Here is a 16,231-nt window from a genome sequence, read left to right on the forward strand (position 1 = left end):
AACTTCAATATAATTTATTAATGTTTTGAACTATTTTATAAGTGTTGCATAATTTTTTTTTTCCTTTTGAATCATGCTATTTTTTAGATATAGATATAACTTATCGAAAAAAAAGTGTGTATTATAAAAAATAATTACACCTTAGACTTTTGCTAAAATATTAACCAATACCCTTTTAACATTTTTTGAAGTCACCTCTAGAAAAAGCCATTTACTTGAATAAATCTTCAATATTTATTTTTACCAAGTTCACTCTCTTTTTCCTATGTGTTTTGGGTATTTTTCCTATTGCTTCTAAATTCTAATAAACCCTTTAAACTACCTGCTTTCCTAATAAACCATCAAAATATTTCATAACTAGTTTTACTTTTAGATTATAAAAATAAATCAATCATCACATTTGTAAACACTATAATTGAAACTATAGAAAATGATAATATGGTAAACAAATTTTCAATTATCTCATCAATTGATTATCATTAGGCCTATCCAAAACATAGGAAATTAAAATTAATATCTTCCTTGGCAATCAAATCAAACCCAAACCAAAAACTAACCGAATATTATTCGAACCAAACCGTAATTTACAAACTAATCATGTCTCGGCCAAGTGGTAATCGAAGAGTAGTGAGTGGCATCATCATAGCCTCACCCACAGCCACTCGTCTTCTCTCTTCTTCGTTTTCTCCTCTCCCCAATGGCGAAAGCTTCTAGCGTCTTGCAGTCAACCCTCCTCCCAGCTTACTCTCCACTCCACAAACTCCGTAATCAAAGCTTCATCCTCTCTTTCCCACCGCTTCCGGTGTCTCGATGCCGTCCCGGAATCCACTGCTCTGTTTCGGCCGGTGAGACAACGAGACGATCCGTGGAGGAAGCTCCAGACATATCATGGGGCTGCGAGATAGATTCACTTGAGAACGCTACTTCTCTTCAGAACTGGCTCTCCGAATCAGGCCTCCCTCCGCAGAAAATGGCCATTGATAGAGTCGACATCGGTGAGCGAGGCCTCGTCGCTTCACAGAACCTTAGAAAAGGAGAGAAATTGCTTTTTGTTCCTCCTTCTCTCGTCATCAGTGCTGATTCCGTAAGTTCCCAATTTCACTTGGAATAATTAAAAAAAAAAAATCTTTGATCTCACATGGGTTCTTGATCTCTCACTTGAAAGCAATGCAATGTTAAAGTATCTTTCTTTTCATGAATGTGAATATTAATAATACTGGAGGTTGAGTTTTAGGAATGGACCAACCCAGAAGCTGGTGAAGTGATGAAACGTTACGACGTTCCAGATTGGCCTTTGCTCGCTACTTATCTTATTAGTGAAGCAAGTCTTCAGAAAAATTCAAGATGGTTTAACTATATCTCAGCTCTTCCGCGACAACCTTACTCACTTTTATACTGGTAAAGTTTTCTACTTCTCTTTGTAGCTGAAATTTCACGTAAATGATCACGTTTGTCTCAATTTTTTTACTCCCTACAGCCCTTTTGTACTATTTCAGGACTCGAACAGAACTTGATATGTACTTGGAAGCTTCGCAGATTCGAGAACGGGCTATTGAAAGAATCACGAATGTTGTTGGAACGTGAGATATTGTACTTTCTTTCTTTCTCTCAACTGCTGTAGATGTGTAGAATTTGCTTTCCCGAGTCCTGAATTCATTGAAGCATTCACCAGCACTTATTGTAGGCTAGGGGTTTGATGATTTGTATTTTGCATTAGACACTGCTTATGTCTTTTATCCTTTTTATTCCCCAGTTATGAAGATCTAAGAAGCAGGATATTTTCAAAACACCCTAACCTTTTCCCTAAAGAGGTAAATGTTATGCCTATTTTGCTATAGTTGACTCAGGGACATAAGTATACAGCTTGCTCTGCTCGAACGTCTGCTTTCTTCTTCTAATAATGAAAGAAAACACATTTTCAAAATCGAGTTTAGTCTTTCTTTGGTCTGTTGGAGGTCTTTTTGTCACTTGCAATGTGCACTTCTGTATTTGCAACTAGTGTTGCCTTTATTCTATTATCTGAGATACTGTGAATTTACATCTTAAATTTGTTTTGTCCAAATGAATATGAGTGTGCTATTTATCTGTGCAGGTTTTCAATGATGAGACATTTAAGTGGTCTTTCGGAATCCTATTCTCACGGTTGGTAAGAACTACTTTATCAGAAGCAATTATTTGCTGATCTTTATTATTGATTTACATTATCTAGATGTCATGAATTAGTGAAACAACAGACTTATTCTTAAATCTTAGCATGATTTTCTGCACAACAATTTACAGTGTGAACCATAATGAGCAGTCACAACCAAAAAATTTCATTATTTAATTTCTCTTTCCTTTCCGGTATCCAGTGTGCATTGATTGTCTCTGTCAACTCAGACTTAAGCTTCTCTAACACAGGTACGGTTGCCGTCTATGGATGGAAGATTTGCCTTAGTTCCATGGGCAGATATGCTTAATCATAATTGTGAGGTACTTCTGCTTATCTTTATGACCGACCAGTTAGCTCCTAAATTCTCATAATCAGAAAGCATGGTTAACTTATGGTAGTAATTATTTCAAATTTTACTTGGAAAGGTTGAGACGTTCCTGGATTATGATAAGTCTTCAAAAGGAGTTGTCTTTACGACAGATCGACCATATCAACCAGGTGAGCAGGTAAATAAGACCTATAGATTCATTCCCTAGAGAAAATATGAAGTGCATATCTGTATCACTTCAAATGCCAGTTTGGTCAAACTTCAGATAAACACGAGCATTGAAGTTAAGTATAAGTCTGGGTATAACACAAACAATTCTCGTTCACACTATTGGACTTTTAGCGCTCCAGCAAGCCAATCCAGAGTGGGATCAATGTACTCTGAAGTCTCTGATGTATTTCAATACATGACTTTGTGCAGGTTTTCATATCATATGGAAATAAATCCAACGGAGAGCTATTGTTATCGTATGGGTTTGTTCCCAGAGAAGGAACCAATCCTAGTGATTCAGTAGAGCTAGCACTGTCACTTAGGAAAAATGATAAGTGTTACAAGGAAAAGCTGGATGCTTTAAAGAAACATGGATTATCGACGTAATCAAATTTCCCCACTATCCATATTTCGCTCTCAATTTTTGTAGATTTCTTTTGATCAACTTGAGTTCTCTTTTAATGAGTCTGTTCTGTTAACTAATTCACTGGCAGGCCTCAATGCTTCCCCGTAAGGATAACGGGTTGGCCAATGGAACTAATGGCATATGCTTATCTAGTGGTGAGCCCTCCAGATATGAGAAACAGCTTTGAGGAGGTTTGGCAACTCCATCATGACCCTTTTTAGTTGACTTTATCCAATTCTTCCCTGATTCATAATACATCCTTGCTAAATTTATATCAATTTCAGATGGCGAAAGCTGCTTCAAATAAGACATCAACAAAGAATGATCTGAAATATCCCGAAATCGAGGAAGAAGCATTGCAGTTCATACTGGACTCATGTGAAACAAGCATATCAAAGTACACCCGTTTTTTAAAGGTAAAAATGACAAAAAACAGTTCATCTTTCTCTATATGTGGAAAAATTGCACTGCATCTGCTTATTGTTTGTTTTACTAATCATTTCTAATTGCAGGAAAGTGGATCAATGGATTTGGACATTACATCTCCAAAACAATTAAACCGAAAAGCGTTTCTAAAACAGCTAGCTGTAGACTTGTCCACAAGCGAGCGTAGGATACTGTACCGTGCTCAATACGTAAGGACTCATTTTGTACTCGATATGGTAGAAGAATTCGTGGATCTATTTATGATATTGTGGAATCTGTGCATTTTTTTTGGGTCTCGGTTCAGATTATTAGGAGGAGACTGAGGGATATCAGAAGCGGTGAGCTGAAGGCTCTACGTCTCTTCACTGGACTTAGGAACTTCTTCAACTTCAAATGAGTGTTGAATTAGGAATCTTCAACAGCTTTAAGATGCGTCAAGGGTAGACGTCGTTGTTCTTCAAACCAAAAATGTAATTTTTTCTACCAAAGAAATGAATGTTGGTGTAGGCATGGCAGTTTGATATATTACTAGTAAATGTGTTTTGTCCATAGTCCAATACAAAAAACTCTGTCACTCGTAAAAGATTATGTTGGTCCTCCTGGCATCAAGCCATATGAGTTGAGCATTATTTCTAAAACTTACAAGCTGAACGTATAAAATTGATCGTGTAGCAGAAACGCAGAGTACGGCTAGAATCTGATTGTACTACACGTCAAAAACCTTTTTTTTTTTTTTTTAACTGTGGCATACTATAATACAAAAAGAAAACATGTAAAGTCTCCCAATTACAATTTTTTTTTTTGCCGAAATTATGTTAAGAGCCTGATGATAACGTACTGAATTATGGAACCTCCAATTTCGACATAATGTGATGTGGCAATACCTAAATGGTTTAAAGGTATTTTATTGCCAATGATATAACGCCACGTAAGCCCGCTGACCAAATACCCCAAAAAGGAGCAAGCGACGTCGTTTATAGTTTGATGATCTTGTCCGATCACGAAACTGCCCTTCAGTCAAAACAGGATTCTTCGTGTCTGATTCTGAACGAATTCGCTCTTTCTCCCCTCCCTATCTCTCTCCACCGTCTTTTTTCCGATCAATATCCAATTTTTTTTCAACACTCTTCGACCAGATCGAGTTTCCATCGATCTAATCACTTCTGAATTTGGAAGGTAAATTCCTCACACTCTGTATCTCTAGTATAAATCACCTCGGAAATTGAAACAATTCAATTTTGGTTTGGTTTTGGAATCTGCAATCGAGGCTTCTTCTAAACTATTGAATTGCGTATTTTGCTTGATATAATTCGAAATTATTGTGGCAGATGAGCTTGAAGGCTACGATCGTAATATTAGGGCTCCTATGGAGCTTCCAGGCAGCGTTAGGGATTAGATTCGTGATAGACCGAGAAGAATGTTTCTCTCACAAGGCTGAATATGAAGGCGATACGCTTCATGTCTCTTTCGTCGTCATCAAGTCTGATTCTCAATGGCATTTTAACGAGGATGGTGTAGATCTTGTGGTATGACTTTTTTTCCCCCTCAATTGAACCTTTTGCTACGTTTCTATCTTGCAAAATCGATCGAGAGATAGATAGGGTTGGTATTAGACTAGACAATGCTTAGGGTTGTTGCTAGGTTATCTAAAGCATGTATTGATAAAAAAATTTGGCTTGTATTAGTTGACAATGCTTAGGGTTGTTGCTAGGTAATTTTAGTAGCATGTATTGATAAAGAATTTGGTTTCTCGTTAAAGTTGTTATCTTGTACTCTCTAGTTTATTTGGTTGTTGTTACTATTCTCTTTTGCACTGTTGATTAACTAATACTGATGATGGATTTGGTGGACTTGGGGACCATTATGCTGTTGAATGAAATAATCTTTGGTGATGATATATGTTTTGGATGTTGAATAGATACATGGCCCAACAGGCGAACAAATTCATGACTTCAGGGAGCAGATAAGCGCAAAGCATGACTTTGTTGTCCAAAAGAAAGGTGTTTACCGTTTTTGTTTCACAAACAAGTCTCCTTATCACGAAACCATTGACTTCGATGTACAGCTTGGTCACTTTGCATACTACGATCAACACGCAAAGGACGGTGAGTATTTATCTGTTTGGTGTTTTTCTTAATCAGTTCAGCTTGATATTGAGTTATTTAGCTGAAGATGGTTTTTTCTTTGTTGTTCTGTTAATGTGTGTGCGCAGAGCACTTCACTCCCTTGATGGAGCAAATATCAAAGTTAGAGGAGGCTCTTTACAACATCCAATTTGAACAACATTGGTTAGAGGCTCAGACCGATCGTCAAGCTATTGGTAACAATTTTTTCTTTCTGAAAACCCCCCTTTGGTTATTTTTTGCTTCTGCATATTGAGAGGTATAGTTTGATATGGTTATTTTTTGTTTTGTGCAGTGAACGAGAACATGAGCAAAAGAGCAGTACACAAAGCTTTGTTCGAGTCGTTTGCACTGATTGGAGCAAGTCTTCTCCAAGTTTATCTTCTGCGTCGCTTGTTTGAACGCAAACTCGGCATGTCGCGTGTCTAAAAAAAGTACGAGTTTATCATCATTTTGGACTTAAATTTTACCTTAAAATGTATCAGGGAATCTCTTACTTAAACCTCTTACAGACAGATCATCGTAGTACATTGGAAGATTTGCTTTTTCCCATGTTCAAGAAATTATCCACTCGTGGTTATAATTCAACTGTCTGTTTTTTTTTTCTCTCTCTCTCTGTCAGTACAAAAATAGTGATTTTGATATGAACCTATTTTATTATATACAACGGACGGCGATTGAACTGAACGTTTATGCAAAATGGATTTGAGAAAGAAGACTTCTCAAAAACTCAATAAAATATAAAAATATACTCAATCCCTTTGACTGGGTTCGAACTCGTAAAGAGAAGGTCGTAAAAATGGCCATCAGTTTTTGAATGGGCCCAGAGTAGATAAAGCCAGCTATCGTTGTCTTGTGGAAAGACGTCCTATTTACCCATCAAAACTATCATATTGTACCGAATATCCCTGGAACTTTGACCTCCTAATAGAACCCCTTCCATCTTATATCCTCTTTCTATTTCCCCCCGAATTAATACTTCTATGTCTATTTCCCCATCCGTCTGGGTTTACACGGTTTTGTTAGTAAACCCGATAGAAACCCATCTTAAACCGGTCTGGAAGCAATTTATAACCGGGTAACATTTAGAACCCGACCCGATTACTTCTTCTTCTTTCTTTTAAAACGAAAACCCCCAAATTCTTACTCCACTAAGAACCCTAAAAATCTAAATTGAAAAGATCCAAATTTCTGTCTTTTTCTCTCAAAATCATGAGTAATATTTCTGGGTCTTCGAGTAGGTCGACAAATGTCCGCGAAAGAGGTAGAGTTGTTGGTGTACCTAAGAGATGCTGGTGTGGAGAAGCAATTGTGGCCAAAATGTCAAAATCCGACCATAACCCAAATCGACGATACTTTCGTTGTGTGTATGCAACTGGAAATAAGGTAATACGAAGTAGAACTTATTATTTGGCTTATGAATATTGATAAGGTTCTAAACGATAACCAAATGAATTGTCCATGGTGTAGCTTATGAATGACAATCACGTTTTCAAGTGGGTCGATGAGGCTTTGTTGGATGAGGTGGAGGCAATGAAAGAGTTCATATCAGAGACAATGAAAGTTGAGAAGAAGATGCAAATGGAGCTTGAGAAAGAGATATTTGAGAGGATTGAAGATGTAAAAGCTGAATTTAAATTTAGGATGAATAGGATGATAATTGTTTTAGTATTAGGTTGTATGATCATATTTGGTCTAGTTAAGCTAATATGATGACATTGTATGTTGTTTTCTATGTTTGTTTTGTATGAGACAAAATGTTTTTAAGAGATGATGTTATCTTGTTTCAAAATACATTCATGTTCAAAAGGGAAGAGTACATCCTTACATAGTTAATAATAAGGTTCAAAAGATTGGACTTGACCATACTAAGGCAAAACAAGATATGTTCTGAAACAGGTCATAAAACCAAAAAAAAAACAGTCCTACTTATGCTAATCCTCCATCCCACATTATTTCTCTTGAGTGAGACAACCTTGAGAAGATTCCACTTGTGTTGTATTCTTCTTATTCTTCTTCTTCTGGTGGTACCTACAGTTATGATCAGCTGCACCACAAATCCCACAATGCATGATTCTTTTCTTTTGCTTTGGTTGCTTCTTGGTAGGTGACTCATTAACACCTTTCTTCCTCTTCTTGTCGATCTTCTCATCGTCCGGCTTTGGAGGTGGATACACATTCTCACCCCCAGTGGAAGGCCAAAAGCGTAGACCTCTTTGTGGAACAAGCCCGTCTGTGTAGTTCTGTCTCCACTTAGCAGTTCTGAACCATTCACACACATAGTCTTCAGCTACCAATGTCTTCTTGATCATCAGTCCGTAAGCATGTTCGCATGGGATTCCACAAATCTGAAACTTCATGCAGGTACAAGTTCTGGCATTTAAACAAACTCGGTGTTTATCGTATCCCAAGTAAACTTCATACGCTCCATTTGTGCTGGGAGATACAAAGCATGTAGAAGCTGCCTTATGCTCATCAGCAAGGAAACGGGTCACATAAGGAGTGCATAATCCTGCCACATCCGACCATATAGAGTACATATAAATGAATTAGAATAAAACATATAAATGAATAAGAAAAAGACTGGGACCTTAAACATCTCACATTCTCCATTAGGCACACAAACATGGGTGTTCGTGTACTTCGTAATCCTCCACATCGACTCATTATGAAGAGACGCAGCATAAACTTTCCATTGACATTTTCCCTTAGCACCAACACACCTAAACCCGATTCTATCTCTATCGTACCTGTATTGCTTCAGATTACAACCTGTTGCCAGTGCATAGTCAGTCACACACTCCTTAAACGCGATTCCATTGTAGAATCTCTGCCCTTTATACATTATACCATCGCCACGAACGATCGGTGTCCCCCCACGCGCGGCACCACCACGACCATTACCCTCAGACTCGTCGTCACTCTCTGGATACACGTTATGACGAATCGATTCCTCCGTTTCTGTAAAATCTGTCGCAAGCTTATCGATGTGAAATTCATCTCGATCCTCGCCTTCCTCGTCGAACTCCACTCCAATAGGTGGATTAACAACGGGGACTAACGCCATCCCAAGAGCCAAGAGCAAGAGATAACAAAACGATTCGAAGAAAGAAGAATCAATTTAGGGATCTAGGGTTCGTCGATGGAAAGGGAAAAAATGATTTGGGGATTTTTGGGTTTTTTAGGTTAAGTGATCTAATCGGGTTGTAATCGGGTTGTAATCGGGTTGTAATCGGGTTGTAATCGGGTTGTCAATTGGTTAATAATGGTTTAATTTGGTTATTTTGGTTAATAAGAATTGTCTGTCGGTTAACTAAAACAGTAAACCGTGTTAATCGACGTCGATGGGGAAATAGCTGAGAAGGTTAATTTAATTGGGGAAATAGACATAGAAGTATTAATTCGGGGGGAAATAGAAAGAGGATATAAGATGGAAGAGGTTCTATTAAGAGGTCAAAGTTCCAGGGACATTCGGTACGATATGGTAGTTTTGAGGGATAAATAGGACGTCTTTCCTTGTCTTGTTGGTATAAGTTACCTGAAAATTAAAAGAAAAAAAAAAAACACAAACTTTCCAGGAAAAAAAAAAAAAGTCATTTGGTTGTTTAAAGTGTATGCATCGGTAAATCCGACAAGAACTCCGATTTTGTTCCATAGCTTGCTGTGTCTTTTTAGTGGGTGAACCAACTGAAGAGAGAAATCGTAAGGCTTTGTTGATGATGGATCATGTGGTGGAAACCGTGGAGACGAACAACAACTCTGCTCCGAGCAGGTTGGTGGAAGAAAGACTTGATGAGATTCGTAGAGTAATGGGCAAAGCCGATGACGACCCGTTAAGGATCGTAGGTGTAGGAGCTGGTGCTTGGGGCAGTGTTTTCATTGCAATGTTGCAGGAGACTTACGGAAAATTTAGGGAAAAAGCTAGTGTGAGGATCTGGAGAAGAGGAGGGAGAGCAATAGATAAAAGCACAGCTGAACATTTGTTCGAAGTGATCAATTCGAGGGAAGAGCTGTTGAGGAGGTTGATCAGACGGTGTGCTTATCTCAAGTATGTGGAAGCTAGATTAGGGGATAGGGTTTTATACGCTGATGAGATTTTGAAAGATGGGTTTTGTTTGAATATGGTTGAGACTCCTTTGTGTCCTTTGAAAGTTGTGACTAATCTGCAAGAAGCTGTTTGGGATGCTGATATTGTCATCAATGGTTTACCATCAACTGAGACATTTCAGGTGTTCAATGAGATTAGTAAGTACTGGCAAGAGAGGGTTACTGCTCCTGTTATTATCTCTTTGGCTAAAGGTGTGGAAGCTGAGTTTGAACCTCATCCGAGGATTGTTACTCCTACCCAAATGATCTATCGAGCGAGTAAATTCACTTCTCATATGTCTTTTTTATTTGCTTCCTAGATGAATACTTGATATCTTCTTCCTAAGTTTTCGTTAGAGTAAATTAAGATTCTATTTTTGTTAAGGTGATATTGTGTATTGGTTACCCAACAGATTGCTTGAGTGTATGTCTTGAGTGTATGTCTTGACTGTATTGGTGTTAAAGTGTATGATCAGTAGTTGTTGTCATTAAAATTTTATAGTTTGTTTCTCATATTCTCTTTTGTAGCTGGTATTCCTCTTGAGAACATTCTCTACCTTGGTGGACCTAATATTGCTTCTGAGGTATATAACAAAGAGTATGCCAATGCGCGGATTTGCGGGTCTGAATTATGGAGGAAGCCTTTGGGAAAGTTTCTAAGGCAGTCACATTTCATAGTGTGGGATAATAGTGACCTCATTACGCATGAAGTAATGGGTGGCTTGAAGAATGTGTATGCCATCGGTGCAGGTAAGACCAGGTGTCTAACATGTTTACCTGAATAGTAGTGATACGAAATAAAATATTGGAACTCGTGATCATAAGTCAAAGTTCACGAGCCGAGTGGTTGTTTTGCCGTTTTTTTTACTTTATAGGAATGGTGGCTACACTGACTAAGGAAAGTGCTACCAGCAAGTCTGTATACTTTGCGCATTGTACTTCAGAGATGATTTTTATAACACATCTATTGGCCAAGGAGCCAGAGAAACTTGCTGGGCCTTTGCTTGCGGATACCTATGTAACATTACTAAAAGGTCGTAATGCGTGGTATGGCCAGAAGCTTGCAAAAGGAGAACTTAGCCTTGAAATGGGTGACAGCATCAAAGGCAAGGGGATGATTCAGGTACGTCATAGATCAATTTTTCAATTGCAAATTAGCCATAAGTTTTCCTGGCAAGTTATGGACGTTTTTAGTATTGAGAACACATATAACTCCCTTCCTTACATAGTAAATTCATATTCATAAAATCGGGTTAATAGCTAAGGGTATTGCACATTTCATAGAAAGTTATGAACTTTGGAGGTAGAACACTTGAGTAAACACTGAATCTATATACCATATATCGTCTATGTATAAGTTTTAGTACTGTAGATCAGCATAAGATGATTAGTATTAAGATTGCAAATAATTTGTCATAGATTGCATGAAGTGATTTTGATGTAATGTTCATAGGGGGTCTCTGCGGTGAAAGCATTTTACGAGTTGTTGAACCAATCCTCTTTAAGTCTTCAACACCCTGAAGAGGGCAAACCTGTAACCCCAGCTGAACTCTGTCCCATCTTAAAGATGCTCTACAGAATTCTTATAACAAGGTATGCGCATCTCTATAACTTTGTAATAACTTATCAACTTGGACTGCATTCATAATCATGATTTACACTTTGATGATGTTTCAAGGGAGTTCTCATGTGAGGCAATTCTTGAGGCGCTGAGAGATGAGACGATGAATGACCCACGTGAACTCATCGAGATTGCTCACAGCCATCTCTTCTTCCAGCCATGGCTTCTTGGTCAGAAACCTTGAGCACTGTATTTTATATAAGTTTCTCTGCTAAGCCTTGGTGCAGACTTGTTTGTATTTTGAAGATTAATATGTAGTTGCAGTGGATGTTTTGGTGCAGACAGAGTTATCAGAAATACGCAGAGTATAGTTGTACACAATTATAGTGAAAACTTTGTCATATATCTTTTGACTTTCCTTCCCTTTATAATTAGAGACAGTTTTTATACAATTTATAAATATTATGAACTTGAGCTAAAAGATACATTCTATACCTATACATCACAAATTCTGTATCTGATATTTGTATTCGAAAGAATAACCATCCATCATATCATCTTCTCAAACTTATCAAGCTTACTTACCCTTTGCATAGACCTCAGTACCAATGCCAAGAATATTCCTGCACGAAAGATATTTATCAAGCTTATATACCCTTTGCATAGACTGTAAATATACCTGCATATACTTCTATATGCACGTGTGTACAACGGCTTTCATACCTGCTGCGACGAAAGATCCATTAGCAACAAGCTGACTTCCTTGGTTGCTAAATGTAACCCCAATATTAAGCAGAGTTCCTCCAAGAACTGTATACATTGTCGCCATCTGCAGTATTGTCGCTTTCCTGGCTGCTCTTTCCGACTGAACCAATATAAACAAACAAATCCCACAGTGAGTATCTCTTGCTATTACAAAACCGTGACAAATCAGCTTTACTCTAAAACCAACTATGTCGAGGTGATTAAACCATGGCGAAGCTGCTTTACCTCAAGAACCCGAACACGTAGTTTTAGATCGCCTGAATCGAGTTCTTTCACAAACTCTTCTATTCGCTGCACTCGGGATGGCATTGACAGAGTAGAAGACCTGGCCTGCACATGTTTTAAAGTTGAATTAAGTACATCTAGAAAGAACAGAAGAAAAAAATAGAGATATGACAGTAAAATACGAGCGAAAGCATTACATCGTCAGCCTGCTTCCTTATTTCTTGGACAAGCTGAGTTCCCGAGCGCTGCCTTTGTTTTAAATCCAGGAGTTCCTGTTTTTGTTGATATTCATGAGCGTTGACCACACTGATCGAAAAATGTAGAGAGGAGGTGACTGCTAAAAAATTGGGTTTCGAGCAGAGAAAAGAGGTACGAACCTGTGCATAAGGAGCAGCAACCTTCACAAAAGAGAAATCTGGATCAAGGATGTAACCAATACCTGCAAAATCAAAAAGCTATATGGTGAGACTTGTGGTAGATTTTAAGAAAAAAAATGGTTAAGAACAGATTGAGTAGGCACCCTCAAGTGTGGAAAATGCTCGGATGACAAAGGTGAAAGTAGATGGGAAACGGAATGGCTGATCCTGGGAAATTGCAAAAAGATCCTGCCATAGAAATGAGGAATTTTTGAATTTAAGAACCTTATGGTTACACTATCATAAATAGGCTTGAGAAAGAACTCAGCTTCGTTTTTCAGGCACAGTTTTGTTCGGTACCTCTCCAATAGCTGCCAAAGTCTGTTGCTGATCTGGTGATTGGCTCAATAGGTTGTCCAAGAAAAACTGAACAGATCTCCTTACCTAACAAAAACAAGTACAGAGTCGAAATGAGCTTACATATATAAACTTCTCGCATAGAGAAAAGAGTGAGACAGTAGTGTTACCGATGAAAGATCTCCAGTGGGTTGAAGTGCTTCAAGATCTATCAGGTTTTTCATGACCTGTAAGAACATTTAGTTAGTTTTATTATTTATCAGTTTAAGATCAAACCCTTGAAAGAGAAAATATACCTTTTTCGCATCTTTTTCATAAACAGAATAAAAGAGATCAAGTAATCTCGTCCGAGTAAATGTTTTGATCTCTCCCATCATGCCAAAGTCATAGTAGATGATCGATTCATCTACATCAATTGCAAGATTTCCCGGGTGCGGATCCGCATGAAAGAAGCCGGTTCTAAGTATCTAAAACAGCCAAACCATAAACATAAGTTTTGAACCAAAGACTTGGGACTCCAATAAAAGTGTTGCTATATTGTTACTAACCTGGATAAGATAAGCTTCAATGGCCCGTGATGCGATTCTAGAACGGTTAAAACTCCGTGTCGCTAAGGCGTCTAAGTTGTTGATCTTGATACCTAATTGTACCAATCAATAAGAGAGTTAATACTGCGACATTGTTTATCAAACGAACCAATGCATTGGGTAGTTTCAACACGAACCTGGCACATACTCCAAAGTCAGGACCTTCATGGCAGAGTAATCCCAATAGACCAACTACAGATGGAACAAGATAAACAGAATGTGTTTCATATACCAGAATTTGATAACATAGGTTTTGGTTTAGCAAATGAAACTTACAGGTACTCGGACCCAGCTTATATTCCGGAAGTCTCTCCGGAATTTGTCGGCATTCTTAGCTTCGTTTATGTAGTCAATCTCTTTATACAAGATTCTGAAACCAAAGGAGATATCAGCCCTACATGGTTTAGAGCCACAAAAGTTGCTAGGTATTAAAGTTATAAAAAAGACTTACGAGGCACACTCTTCGTAAATTCCAACCCAATCGTTTGTGCCAAATGATTCATTTTTTTGGAAATACTCAGCAATGAGCTTCAAATTTTCTGATAGGAAAGTAAATTCATTTTCAGCAGTTCTCAAGCAAGCACCCATGCAAGTATTCTACTGTATAACTCAGAAGTTGTTACTACATACTTAAATCAATATCAAACAGTTTCTTTAGTCCGGGTCTTTGTACTTTCACTACCACTTTCTCGCCGTTGTGCAATACAGCTCTATGTACCTAAAGGAATACACTTTGGAAAATTATGATACAAACATCAATATGTAGATGGAATGCAAAAAACAAAAGATAAGCAAGTAGGCTTGCTTGAGGGTGTGGCTAAGTGTCAAATACCTGACCAAGGCTAGCTGCAGCTATGGGTTGCTCTTCAAATTCTTTATACATTACACTAATAGGAGCCCCAAGTTCGGCCTCGATGAAGCGCTTTGCTTTCTCTGGAGAGAAAGCCGGGACTCTATCCTGAAAACCAGTATAAAAGAATAGTAAGAAAACGCAAAGAGAATCTAAACTAATGCATGAATTCAAAACCATCAATAACGAAATAGCAAATGTACCTGCAACTTGGAAAGCTCATCCACAAATTCACGTGGAAACAAATCCGACCTCGTTGAAGACAACTGTCCCAGTTTGATAAACGTTGGACCAAGTTGCAATACACTCTCTCTCAACCATGAAGCTGTTTCTCTTCTTCGGATTTTCTGATAATAATGCAACAACAGATGTAAGAACAAGAAACAAAAAAACTGGTATCTAAACGTAGGCAACTCTGAAAAATCAATGAGATTAGAAATAAGGAAAGGTTTCTTACCTGTTTATCTTCTGTGAATCCTCCAATGTACGACCACTTTGCATTGTCGAACAAGACACGAATCCTCAGGGATAAAACAAAGGACCAAACGTCAATACTACGTTGAAAAGCGCTATAATTTTCATTAGCCCAGCTAAAACCTTCATCAGAAGGAAGAACTCTAACTCCTTCAACCGGTGGAGGAAGGTAAGATTCTGGTTGTTTCTTTGGTACCTTAACCAAATTTGTTGAAGCACCATTACTGTTTCTACTACTAACCAAACTCGCTCCATTAACAACTTTCTCCGCTGATCCATTCACTTTGTTTACATTATTCACACCATCTTTCCTTTTCATCACCTCACTCGCGGGAACCATTTTAACTGCACGTCCATTGATTCCAACCTTTGAAGGCGTACCCGATTGTCTCATCTCAATACGAAATCTCTTCGACTTGCTGCCATAACACTGAACGGCTTCTCCAGTGAAAAGATTCTCCAGAGAGCTACTGAAACCAATAGCTTTGGTGGTTCTTGCGGTCTCACTGCCATAGCAGCAGCTCTGAGAAGCTAATAACGCCGCCATTTCCACCTAAGCTACAATAAAACCTATTGAACAGACAAAAACAAACAACAATATTCAATAAAAAGAGACAATATGATTGTCTAAAACAATACAAAAGCCATGGTAACAGAGCTCCAATACATCATCATACTTAAAACCTCTTGTAAAACAAACCATCGAGTCCTAAAGATTACTTAATTGATAAGAGAATCACAACAATTTTCAGAGCATGAACAAAATATAAACAATCAGAGAACAGTAGTAACACATAAGTATACAGAAGCAAGAGGAACTCAATTCACTGTACAAAGATTAAAAAGCCAAACTTTTTTCCTGAACCCAGACCAGAAGAAATACCCAAGAATAATTGAGAAACGCAAACAAATTACAGACGTATTAACTAAGAAAAATGGAACCTTTGTTTGAGTCCTGAATCGGGTTGACTGGTGAGACAGAAAACAACCCAGACCCAGATATTTTAATCTGTAAAATCGGCTAATTAAGTAGAGAGGAACAGAGGAGAACGGTAGAGACAGAGAGGACTAAGGTTGCGTAATGGTGTCGTCCTTATGAAACGTGTGTTGTTCCACCGAATTTGTTTTTCCACCTTCCTATTGAATTTTAATTTCGTACCTTTTATCGTAATTTGTTGCGTAAATAGGAAAAAAAATTGGACTTTGATCGGACAATAATGAAAGGAACCTTTTGTAACTTTTAGTGCCAAACTTAAGGAAAATAAGGTGCGTGTCCAGCTTCTCCTTCTCACGTTCTTTGTGTGGCACAGTTCGACACAGAGTAC

The 16,231-nt window shown here is 38.0% G+C and overlaps 4 protein-coding genes across 8 annotated transcripts; 3 read left to right on the forward strand and 1 right to left on the reverse strand.

The window, feature by feature from the left end:
• The first annotated feature begins 584 nt into the window (after positions 1-584).
• Positions 585-4,160, forward strand: LOC104764493 (ribulose-1,5 bisphosphate carboxylase/oxygenase large subunit N-methyltransferase, chloroplastic). Of its 3 annotated transcripts, none has more exons than XR_015591220.1 (12): positions 585-1,084; positions 1,235-1,398; positions 1,497-1,580; positions 1,754-1,811; positions 2,093-2,146; positions 2,401-2,472; positions 2,578-2,650; positions 2,901-3,073; positions 3,185-3,287; positions 3,381-3,512; positions 3,609-3,731; positions 3,827-4,160. XR_015591220.1 is itself a non-coding variant. In XM_010488034.3 (12 exons), exons 1-12 carry the CDS (start codon positions 698-700, stop codon positions 3,917-3,919), a joined length of 1,524 nt encoding a protein of 507 aa, XP_010486336.1. In that variant the 5' UTR covers positions 599-697; the 3' UTR covers positions 3,920-4,160. The 3 variants fall into 3 exon arrangements, 2 of the variants coding, with proteins under 2 accessions (XP_010486336.1, XP_087358394.1); XM_010488034.3 differs by having other exon boundaries at positions 599-1,084; positions 2,578-2,658; XM_087502268.1 differs by having other exon boundaries at positions 620-1,084; positions 1,497-1,590; positions 2,578-2,658.
• Positions 4,161-4,505: 345 nt separating this feature from the next.
• Positions 4,506-6,247, forward strand: LOC104764495 (transmembrane emp24 domain-containing protein p24beta2). 2 transcript variants are annotated; one of them, XM_010488035.3, is made up of 5 exons: positions 4,506-4,698; positions 4,851-5,048; positions 5,441-5,627; positions 5,735-5,842; positions 5,941-6,247. In XM_010488035.3, the coding sequence occupies exons 2-5, from the start codon at positions 4,851-4,853 to the stop codon at positions 6,072-6,074; spliced, it is 627 nt and encodes a 208-aa protein (XP_010486337.1). In that variant the 5' UTR covers positions 4,506-4,698; the 3' UTR covers positions 6,075-6,247. The 2 variants fall into 2 exon arrangements, with proteins under 2 accessions (XP_010486337.1, XP_087358082.1); XM_087501956.1 differs by lacking the exon at positions 4,506-4,698 and having other exon boundaries at positions 4,845-5,048.
• Positions 6,248-9,166: 2,919 nt separating this feature from the next.
• Positions 9,167-11,695, forward strand: LOC104764497 (glycerol-3-phosphate dehydrogenase [NAD(+)] At3g07690, cytosolic-like). The gene is made up of 5 exons (XM_087502270.1): positions 9,167-10,010; positions 10,260-10,481; positions 10,607-10,854; positions 11,185-11,324; positions 11,410-11,695. The coding sequence occupies exons 1-5, from the start codon at positions 9,362-9,364 to the stop codon at positions 11,534-11,536; spliced, it is 1,386 nt and encodes a 461-aa protein (XP_087358396.1). The 5' UTR covers positions 9,167-9,361; the 3' UTR covers positions 11,537-11,695.
• LOC104764496 (protein ACTIVITY OF BC1 COMPLEX KINASE 7, chloroplastic) lies at positions 11,677-16,224 on the reverse strand. 2 transcript variants are annotated; one of them, XM_010488036.3, is made up of 18 exons: positions 15,849-16,224; positions 14,890-15,476; positions 14,636-14,779; positions 14,415-14,540; positions 14,213-14,300; positions 14,034-14,121; positions 13,859-13,952; positions 13,720-13,774; positions 13,544-13,635; positions 13,292-13,462; positions 13,166-13,222; positions 12,999-13,082; positions 12,803-12,887; positions 12,660-12,721; positions 12,480-12,554; positions 12,283-12,387; positions 12,016-12,157; positions 11,677-11,915 (listed from the first exon to the last, which is right to left on the reverse strand). In XM_010488036.3, exons 2-18 carry the CDS (start codon positions 15,451-15,453, stop codon positions 11,842-11,844), a joined length of 2,106 nt encoding a protein of 701 aa, XP_010486338.2. In that variant the 5' UTR covers positions 15,454-15,476; positions 15,849-16,224; the 3' UTR covers positions 11,677-11,841. The 2 variants fall into 2 exon arrangements, with proteins under 2 accessions (XP_010486338.2, XP_087358395.1); XM_087502269.1 differs by having other exon boundaries at positions 15,790-15,907.
• Between the last annotated feature and the right edge of the window lie 7 nt (positions 16,225-16,231).

This window comes from Camelina sativa, chromosome 19, assembly GCF_030686135.1.
Source record: "Camelina sativa cultivar CO46 ecotype springtype chromosome 19, ASM3068613v1".
NCBI lineage: Eukaryota > Viridiplantae > Streptophyta > Magnoliopsida > Brassicales > Brassicaceae > Camelina > Camelina sativa.